General features: G+C 42.8%; 1 protein-coding gene across 1 annotated transcript; it reads right to left on the bottom strand.

The window, feature by feature from the left end:
- Positions 1–6,678, bottom strand: LOC133131668 (Iroquois homeobox protein 6a-like). The gene is made up of 7 exons (XM_061247066.1): positions 6,609–6,678; positions 4,468–4,666; positions 3,840–3,949; positions 3,195–3,481; positions 2,213–2,779; positions 1,326–1,440; positions 1–125 (listed from the first exon to the last, which is right to left on the bottom strand). The coding sequence occupies exons 2-6, from the start codon at positions 4,564–4,566 to the stop codon at positions 1,331–1,333; spliced, it is 1,173 nt and encodes a 390-aa protein (XP_061103050.1). The 5' UTR covers positions 4,567–4,666; positions 6,609–6,678; the 3' UTR covers positions 1–125; positions 1,326–1,330.
- Positions 6,679–10,990: the final 4,312 nt, after the last annotated feature.

Raw genomic sequence — 10,990 nt, 5'->3', positions numbered from 1 at the left:
GTCTGTTTAAGTCGGCTGTTTAAACACTGGCCGGTTCGTAGATGGTTTGGGTCGCTTTCCTTTGTATCTGGCCCTCAGTGCATAATTAAGATGGCTCAGTGTTTATTGGCTGCTCCCCGGCCAACCTAATAACATGAAAATGAGAGTCATTACATAAACGTTTCGTGCAAGATACAAGTACATTTCTCACTGCTGTATATCTTGATGTGATTGTACGACGACTTTCCGCGATTTACTTAGAAGCAATTGAAACAATATGTAAGCTAGTTTTATGAACCTCTCAAACATTGTTTTCAGATTGTTTACACACACATTTACACACATTGTGTACACACACTCTCACTTTATTAGGAACATTTTAACTTTATTGCATCTACTTATTCATGCAATTATCTAATCAGCCAATTCTGTGGCAGCAGAGCAATGCATACACTCATGTAGATACAGGTCAGGAGCTTCAGTTAATGACCATCAACCATCAGAATGGGGAAAAAATTTGATCTAAGTGATTTTGACCGTGGAATGATTGTTGGTGGCAGACAGGGTGGTTTCAGTATCTCAGAAACTGCTGATCTCCTGGGATTTTCACTCACACTAGTCTCTAGGGTTTGCAAAAAATGGTGCAAAAAACAAAATAAATCCAGTGAGCAGCAGTTCTGCAGACAAAAAAAAGCCTTGTTAATGAGAGCCGTCAGAAGAGAATGGCCAGACTGATCAAAGCTGACAGGAAGGTGACAGTAATGCAATTAACCACACATTACAACAGTGGTATGCAGAAGACCATCTCTGAACATACAACGCATCATAAGTCTAAGTGAATAGACTACAGCAGCTAGAAGCCTAATAAATACCTAATAAAATGCTCACTGAGTGTCTATATATATATAGACTTCTGTATGCATTGCACTGCTGCCACACAATTGGCTGATTAGATAATCGCATTAATAAGTAGGCGCAATAAAGTAAAAATGTACCTAATAAAGTGCTTGGTGAGTCTATGTATTACATATACATGCGCATACGTGTGTGTGTGTGTGTGAGTGTGCATGTGCGTTTGAGTATGCGTATGTGAGTGTGTGTGTGTGTGTGTGTGTGTGTGAGTGTGTGTGTGTGTGTGTGTGGGTATGTGCATGTGTGTGTGTATGATTCGACAGGGCTCCCATCTTAGGAGCATTTGCGCCTGAAAATGGATGAGTGTGATCTGGACAGATCATTTAGGACTTCCAATCGGGATGCATTAGTGTGCTTCTAAAATGCCAAACTTAGGAGCACATGCGCTCCTTGGAAAAACATGAGTGTAGAACAAAGGAAGGACACTTCCTCACCTGCCTCACCTGGGCACCCCTGGCCTGGAGGCTGGGAGCTTGCCTTCCTGCAGAGCTACACACGTGTCGCTTAGCACTGCGCATTCTGCTTCAGTTTTCCTGCCGTTCGGAAATCCTAAAAACAAACATTATGAACGGATTAACCTTGGGCATACCACTGTGTGCGAGCACCTCAGACACACAAAATGAACTCGCTTCTACATTATTCAGCTCTGGTTTATCTGGGAGTGCTCATGTTGCTCATGCTGTGTGAAAATGCCACAGTGAAAGTCCATGCAGTCGATGTGAGAGGAGGCCCAGCTACAGCTGCTGTTTAACATCTTTACAGGAACAGTTGCAAAGGAACAGGCAGCGGTCCACAATATTATGTGTCACCATGATGAGTAAATCTTCAAACATAATTATATTTGTTTTGGGAGCATGGAACGGAGTGCGTGCTTGTTCCTTCCTAATCCATCAGGCTTTATAATCCATGGTACTTGAGCCAGAGTTGGACCCAAGGTTCTGGTGGCTCTAAACAGGACTGATGTGGCCCCGCATGGGATGGCTGTGGCCATAAACGGCTGCCCAGCTGGCACAAAACATTCTCACAATGTTGTTGCAATGCAGTGGCAACGTTATAAGATTGTCAAAACATTCCAGCAACATTGCGAGAACTACTAGCCGGGTGCAGTGTTTATGCAGTGTCCGCGTCAGCGGCCAGCTCTGGCTACTTGTCTATGAACTGGTTTCAGCACCAGCCCGTGAATACGAAAGCAGAGGCAAGACGCGATGTTGTGACCGGATTGACTGTGCTGCACGCGGGTCTGAGACCGGATTGACTGTGCTGCACGCGGGTCTGAGACCGGATTCACTGCGCTGCACGCGGGTCTGAGCGCCCGTCGTACCTTTAGCGGACGAGTACTGGCACGCGTCGGCCAGCGCCGGGTGGGGCGAGCCGTGGAGACGCAGGGGCTCACAGCTAACGCCGGACGCCGCGGCGTAGACCTCGTCTCCACACGGCCGGCCCGCCTGGAAACAGGAGTCCACTCCGGACGGGCTCGCCGTGTCCGGGCTCTCCAGCGCCCCGCACCGCCCGCCCCCGGGCGGGGCCAGCCGCACAGCTGCCGACGGGCAGTCCAGACCAGCGCTCCCAGAACTAAAATGGCTGCCAGGGCGGGGGCCGAGTACCAGGCCCGTGGCCGCCGTGTGGGCCAGCGACCAGATTCGGGGCTTCTCCTGCCCGTGGAGGAGCGCGAGCCTGGCCGTGGGCGGGGCGGGCAGGGGCCCGGACACGGCGGGGCCCAGGGGCCCAGAGCTGCCGGGGAAGGACAGGGCGCCAGCGCAGTCTCTCCTCAGGAGCTGTGGCGTCACGGCACGCTGGAGGCCTGGCTCCTCCCACCCGCCGTCAACCCTGTCGCAGGCCTGGACGTCAAGCGGCTGAAGGTCGCTCTCCTCCTTGCAGTATTTGGTGTCTGTTTTGGAGCAAACACACGAGACGAAATGCTGTTTACTAAAAAAAAAAAAGGTGCAGAAAAAAGGTTCTTTTATGAGCATAAGTTAAATGTTAAATGTTTAAATTGGTAAAAATATGAGCAACTTCCATGTGGCAATTCTGTTTTCGAGATAGCTATGAATGTACCTGCTGAAGTGTTAGTTTTAGTTCATTTGTCGTATTGATACATTTTCCAGAGCTGTAATAAGGCGGGAAGAGCATCTACTTTATTACTATAATTCACTGCAAATTGTTCAAATGATAAATAAGCTAAAGTGTGCCACTTACTCTGTTTGGGTGAGACTGATTTTCATATAAACACGGTTAGAGTCGGGTGCTTTTGCGATCATATGACTCAGGCTGTACGTGGTCGTAGAGGTGGAGATATTTGCTACCTTTGTTGACAGAGTCTTGATCACTTTTCTCCTTCCTGTCATCGCCTGCTTTGTTTTTTGGGGTCCAGGTCATCTTGTTCTCTTTCTTTAGCCTTCTCCTGGCGTTGGCGAACCATGTGGACACTTGCGTGAGGGTCATTTTGGTTATTATGGCCAGCATGATTTTCTCACCCTTTGTGGGGTAGGGGTTTTTCCTGTGCTCGTAGAGCCATGTCTTTAGGGTGCTGGTAGTCTCCCTGGTGGAATTTTTCCGCCTGGCTGACCCATTGAAATCCATAGTCCCATACCTGGAAATCGTATGTAATATCATAGAAATTGTCCATTAGCGTCAATGACAAATTACCCACTGAGACAGATTCATCATGCCGAGCCTATTATTAAGTATAAAATGAAGCACTGCTGAGCCAGACATTGCTGGGACAGTTTCCATAGATAACAGGTGTACCACATTTTAGAAAAATGTTGTGCTCAGTCAAATATGTACAAAATTATACAAATCTATTTTACCCAATGGCATTTGGCTATGTTTACTTAAATGCTCCAAAAAATATTTGGACTGTAGTTTGAATTTAGGTCCCTAATACACTGGCTTATTCCATTGTCGCCACTGGAAAATGCAACTGGAAGATTTCAGGATGTGCACACCTGTCGCATTGATATGGCCCCAGAGAGCGCTCATAGGGGTAGTAAGCTGCAGTTTGTGTGATTCCAGAATGCAATCCCCCTGCTCCATCCTTAATATCGTACTGTGGGCTCTAAAAAGAAAATTATATCAAACAAGAGAATACAGGTGAGAAAGGGTACCTTACAAGGCCACTGTGTCAAAAACAAACCTCTTATCTGAAGTACTCGAGTCTTTCAATTTATGTGTCACATGCTTCTCTTCAAAACAAGGCTTGAAATAAATGTTATAAATGTAATAAATTGTTCAACTTGATTAAAAAATTAATAGGCTGAGTAATGTCGCACTCTAATTGCAATCGACGTCTCATATTCTGTGGGTCAAGAATGGCCGATTTTTAAAATCAGTCTCTCCATCCTTTTTTTAATTATTATAATTTATTTTTTTAAAGTAGGCTAATTGTGTGATACACACTAGTTGGAGTTGGCGTGGCAAATGGTAATCCTAGATCAATTAACTGCAAAGAAGTAGCCAACGAAGTCTAATTTAGATGGTGTTATATTAGGCGACTTCATAAACTCCCAAGAAAAGTTACGGGAATCAGTAGATTAAACCGAGTATTTGCTTCATCAAATTAATCCCCACACGCACCAACGTGGAAAGGAGAGATGAGGCGTCGGTACTGTAAGATAAGTAGTTGGTGTAGTTCTGGTTGGCGGCGGCCGCTGCTGCGTACGGGGAACCGTACATCCCGAGAGCGCCCGCATTCAGCTCTGTCCGCGTGTTCGCCAGCAGACGGTTCTCGTAAAATGCTGCTGCAGTCGGGGAACCGCTGGACTCAGACACCGACCTGGAAATCGAATCGCAGCAAGTCGTACTGGGGTTTGCCGACACGAATAACTGCATGAAGAGAATTTTGGATATACACGTCACTCCGGCAGACTAATATTGTCTTCATATTGCCTGCTGCGTTTCTATAAAAACAATTTTTAGACAGGACAAACGGTACGGTAAGCTGAATCCTGAAGGTTTAATGGTATATGCTCGTGCAGAGTGACACGGCCTGTTCTCTTGTGGGCTGCACCCGAATGTCAACTGTCGTTTAGATGTATTTTTATTTCAGATTTTTTGGTGAACATTTTAAGGAGAAGCAGCAGTTAAAGAAAGCATTCATTCTTTAAAAATCGGAATACTTTTGAAGATGTTTACCATGGTTCAACACAGTATAAATATAAATGCTTGTAGGCTATTAGGCTACTATGGACAGACGATTTAGCCTACTGTTAACTTTGAAGAAAAAAAGAAAGAAATCGCACAAGATCCAATTTACATAACTTTTAAGGTAATTTATCTAGTGCGTATTAGAATGTTAGCATGTTCTCATAAAGATGGAATCTTGCCCTAGTTCCTGAACATTTTTTAACGAACTACAAAGCTAGATTATATGATTTGGAAGCAGTTTAAATAAATGAGCACAATTTGAGCACGGAGACTTTAAATAAGTGGTGACCAGCAACAAACTTACGTTGCAGTTCTGAAACACGCGTGTTGTTTAGCGTTATGAATGCTAAAAATGCGCATCACTTTACATCTAGATTTTCAGTCCTTAAATAAACGAGAATATTCTTAAATAAACGAGTAGTTTTAAATGGGCTACAGCAGAAATAGCTATAACCTATTATTAGCCTCTTTGCCCAGTGTATTCTCAGAAATGTATCGTAAAAGGTGAAACGACTGATGCATTTCTTTCCTTACCTGTGAAGTTCCGTTATAAGGACATCCAAACTGAGAGAAAGACATAGCCTACTGTAGCTGCGTCTTTTCTTATCAGCACAAATATTCCCCTGGTCGATTGTAACTGAAGCTACATCAAATACATCTTCACAGATTTCTACGCACGGCCTTTGACTCAGTAAAAAATTACTGCACTTATAAGAGACGTGGAGCTGTTTACAGCAGCAAGCCCAATTTGATATAATCCTTAACAAAAATAAAACGACAACAAAAAAATCTTCATCAACACATTTGTTTTTAATTATTATTGTGCTAGAGCTGATGGCTTAAAGCATAAAGTAAGACTTGAAAGATACGGTCTCTGCTTGTGCTGTTATTTGTCTCTATAGTTCTTTAGCATTCACCCATGCGAGGTTATCAACGTGACGTCAGTGTAATCCCCGTAACAGCAGGGGTGCCTGGCTAGAATAATGTCTTTGCCAATCATCAGCTAGCATTGCGTGTCCTTAAGGTGTGCATTCCACACGCGCGAGACGCGTTTTTTTTTTCTATAGAACTGGAAAGCAAGGATGGAAAAAATGGTTTCAGCATTAACACTTATTTAATTCGCGCGCGCGCGCGTGTAATTTGCGACAGATAGGCCTACATAAATATATAATTTTTTTAAATAAAAAATCAATCATATATATATATGATTAATAAGAATATAATTATTTAGTCATATTGTATTAGTCATCTGGAAAAAAAACCCAGGCCAGGAACAGAATATGAGATGTAGTAAGTTATAGATGTATATGATTTGAATGCACTTTTACCAGTCAATTTTCTAATACATGTTTTTACCTCGGTCAATTTTGTGGGCTGTGACAAATGCACAAACATCTTGCAATTAAGTAGATTATTGCAGCATGAACTGATCTGGCATGGGCCATGGTGAGCTACAAGGGGATGGAAACGCCAAACCGCTGTTTCGTTTTCAGTCAAAACTAATGAACGCAAAGAGAACACAGTTCATTAAGCACCACATGACTCCCTAGGCATATTTGGTCGAGACTCACGTTTTCTGTCTTTTCAGTGCCGTCCGTCCCGGGCAGAGGTTCAGCCCAATATTAGCGACGGTGAGTTCCCATTTTTGCTCTGTTAGAGTCAGAAATAGGCCAGCAGGAAAGGGTGAAAAGGGGTTTGGCAGGCCAATAGACGCGTGATTGATGACTGCTTGGAGACCAGCGTGGCCGTGACAAGTAATGCGTAAATGTATCAATTAGCAAATGGATATGCCCTTGTTTAACCAGGGAGTTACACAATATGCATTTGCCTTTGAGGTGAAATTTGAAGAAACGAGTGGAAGAAAATAGGCCTATTGCTGGAAGCAGTCAACTCAATTCTAATTACTTATCAGTAGAAGGAGGCGACGATAATTGTGTTTTAATTAAATGATGCGCAGTTGAAAGGAGACAGAACTCGTTCTCCAACACTGAGTCAAAACAGTGATACATTAATCTTCAACTTTATTAAATATTCTGTCATACTATTTACATGTATAAATCTTTATCGCATCCCACACTCAGTCGCGCGGGAAATCCAATTCACTGCGCTGTGTATCCAAGCATTTGTGCTCACAGTCACCCAGTATTCAAAAACAATTCAAAAAGGCAAACGTGACAACACAGTGGGGACAACCTTTAACAATTCAAAGACTAACATGCTGTTTAATAAGAGAATTTTCAACCACGACATGATTCAGCTGTTCACGCACGGTGTTTGGAACGGCCTCATCTTCTGCCGGCTGGATTTTATCATTAGACAACCAAGGATAACATGAGACCAAAATTGCATTACTTCACGCTTGATGAGATTCCCGATAAACCCTCCGAGATATATGCGATTACGGGCATTCTCTTTGAGTGGCGCCAGAGAGCTGTGAGAAAACTCAATACAAAATCCTATTTGAAGATAAACTATGGAGATTAAAAACGTATATGCTTCGGTTGGCGACTTGTTACTCATTAAATCTTAATGGAAATGTCAGTCATGTCCTGTGCTCTCCTGTCCAGGGTTTCTCCGTTGCTGCTGCGTGTTGACACGTGGGCCTACTTGACGTTCGAAGTTTGGTGGATACTCAGTTGGTCGCAGAACAGCACGGGTCATGATCTCGGTGGAAGGTTATCCCGTTTTGAGCAGATACGAGCACTCTGTGGATACTTGTGGAAAGCCAAACCAAATAGCATTTAACTGCATTGTTTCAGATTAAGAAAATAAACCAAGCCAATTGGGTCCCCATGTCGCAATAATACACTCACTGAGCGCTTTATTAGGAACACTATACAAATACTGGGCAGGGCCTCCCTTTGGCCAAGAAAACATTCCCCATACCATTACACCACCACCAGCCTGGACTGTTGACACAAGGCAGGTTGGGTCCATGGATTCATGCTGTTGGTGTCAAACTCTGCTGATCTCTTGGGATTTCTGCCTCAAGGTTTGACGTGTTGTGCATTCTGATGCTTTTCTGCTCACTGCAATTGTACAGGGTGTCTGAGTTACCGTAGCCTTTCTGTCAGCTAGAACCAGACTGGCCCTTCTCCGTTGACCTCTCTCATCAACAAGGTGTTTTCATCCACAGAACTGCTGCTCACTGGATGTTTTTTGTCTTTTGCGTTATTCTCAGTAAACTTTAGAGACTGTTGTGTGTGAAAATCAGGAGAAATGCAGAAATACTCAAACCAGCCCGTCTGGTGCCAACAATCATGCCAAGGTCAAAATCACTGAGATCACATTTTTCTCCCATTCTGATGATTGATGAGAACATTAACTGACACTCCTGACAAAATATATGGTCCTGACGACAAAACTTTAAAACCCTCAAGACAATTATTTAAATGACATATATTTGGAGTCTGTGGCATTCACACATCATCAGTTAATCAAAAAACACTTTGGTGAAAAAAACATGCAAACTTGCATGGTGCTAAAACAGAGATTTGTTAATAACACAATGACTTTTTCAGATCGCCGTGCCACTCGTGTGAGAGAAGCGCGTTGCTGTAGCACATCAGTGAAAACAAGCCCATCATTCTCGCACAAATGCAACGATGCAAAATCCCTGTTTCATCATGCCCCGTGTTCGTTTGTGCCCTGCTCTCCCCGATCACTGAACAGGTTATGAAGAAAATGTTATTGCATGCAGGGGTTTGAAAAGAACCATCAATGTACAACACAATCAAGATATTAACCACAAGGAAAAATATCAGAGCTATATTTCAAATATGATATTACTGTATGGATTTGTTCTTTCCAAAGTGGCACGTTTGAATGCTCCAGTGCCTTCAGACAGACTCGTGCATTATTTATTTGCAGCAGTCAACTCAGGTCTTTCTGAATGAGCCTCGGATAAACACTAATGGTAATGACAGCTCAAACTGACCTGTTTTCATCACCTTTAAAAAGCGGCGCGCTCACATTTACACATGACTAAATGCCCAAAATAACATCATGAAAAGAGGTCATCTTGGAAGAAAAAGCAGGTGTACTCATTGCAAGCGCCTTTGGTGATAGAGCTGCTGGTGACCCCCAGAGTTGGAGTTTTAAAGGTACAACAGTTAAGATTTTTGTGTTGAAACCTTGTTACAAGACCATTGTAAATCCCTTCCTAGCATTGAAAAAGGCTCAGTGACCTGTTGACTCACCCTCTGCCTGTGTTTATAGTCCTTAAATTCTGGTTTCAAAATATACAGTTGATGGGCCGGCACTCTGTACCAAAACATCATAGAGCTGTACAATAATTCAAGCTCATTGGTTGAAAATGAGTTCTAATTGCCACAGCCAATGGCGTTTCAACGTCAGTGCGTTCACAGAGAAGGGGGAGGGATAACCAGTGTTGCGTTTTGAAGGTGATTGTTGCTGCAGTTCCTCTGTTGACTGTAAGAAGTCTGAAATGACCTATTATACCTTTAAAACAGACAAAATGTTGAAGGAACTCTGAGTAAAACTTGGTATGGGACATTCAAAAATATGCAATATACTTTTTCACCGCGCTGTATCTGAATTAGTGCACTTATTTTATGTACACTGAAGTGCAACTTAATGACCTATATTTAAGAGAATACCTTTTCAAACTACATTTTAAGCACACTTCAAAATAAGTACAAAAACTACATATACACTTGAAACATTTTGTTTGCTTTTTTTAATACACTTACAGTATGTATACAATTTTTATTTACTTGGGAATACATGATATATTAAGATTTGTTTGTTCATCAGCATTCATGATACCTTCAATCAAAACCAACTCGAGAAATTGTTATGCAACCCCAAACTTTAACATACTGATCCTCCACCATGCTAGACTGATGCTTTAGACATAGTTCCACGAGACTTTCTTTGCTTCTTCAGTGTACATATACTGCCTTCTCTTATTTCAGAACATTTCACATTTAAACTCATCTTTCCATAAAACCTTACTCCACATCTCAGGTGTCCAATGCAAATGCTCTTCTCTTTGGTTTATCTCCTTGTCTCAGTCCTGGCTGTTTGACAGCTGCACACCCTTTCAGACCCAGAGTATTGAGCTGTCTTCTCACAGTTGATGGCTTGACAGAAACACATGGATTTCTTCACATATGAGGCAAGAGTGAGCTTGATTTCTCAAAGATAAAATCTTGAAGCACTGTCTTTGTGATAGTGATAGCTTTGGTGGTCTAACAGTTCTTATACGGTTGGTCCAGTTTTCTCTGCATCTTACAATCTGCTGAACTTCGGTTTTGTAAACTCCTTATTTTACTTTCACTTTTTACCTTCCTTCTGCAGTTGAATTGCCTTATATCTAATCTAATCTCCCTCGCCATAAAGCTGACATAACACTGTCATACACATGACATAACAGCTGTCACAAGATGGCATAACAGATGACGTCAGGTTATGTCAAACTACATAAAACTGTCATAACATTTACCAATAAAAGCACAACATCAACTGGCATCATTTGTTCTGTCATTGTGTGACAGCTGTTGGGTAATTTTTTTGAATGGGAAAATTGATGAACCAGAGTTTGGTACTTTAGTTTCAGAGACTGAAAAAAGTGATTTGCACTGAATGGCTGATTTGGCTGGAAATTGAATAAAAGAAAGAGCGCAGTGCTATAGAAAGGAAAATGAGCTGGAAATAGATTGAGAACATAAAAAAATGAGGCAGGTGTCAGGGATTTTCACCTGAAAGACGTCAGCTCATCCTCATTGATTATGTTGGGAGACAGTGAGCATAGTTCTGGGCTGGGAGACAGTGAGCATGGTTCTGGGCTGGGAGACAGTGAGCATGGTTCTGGGAGACAGTGAGCATGGTTCTGGGAGACAGTGAGCATGGTTCTGGGCTGGGAGACAGTGAGCATGGTTCTGGGCTGGGAGACAGTGAGCATGGTTCTGGGCTGGGAGACGGTGAGCAT

Source organism: Conger conger, chromosome 6 (assembly GCF_963514075.1).
Source record: "Conger conger chromosome 6, fConCon1.1, whole genome shotgun sequence".
NCBI lineage: Eukaryota > Metazoa > Chordata > Actinopteri > Anguilliformes > Congridae > Conger > Conger conger.
Note: the sequence above shows the minus strand (reverse complement) of the source record. Positions and strands in the feature narration are given on the sequence as shown.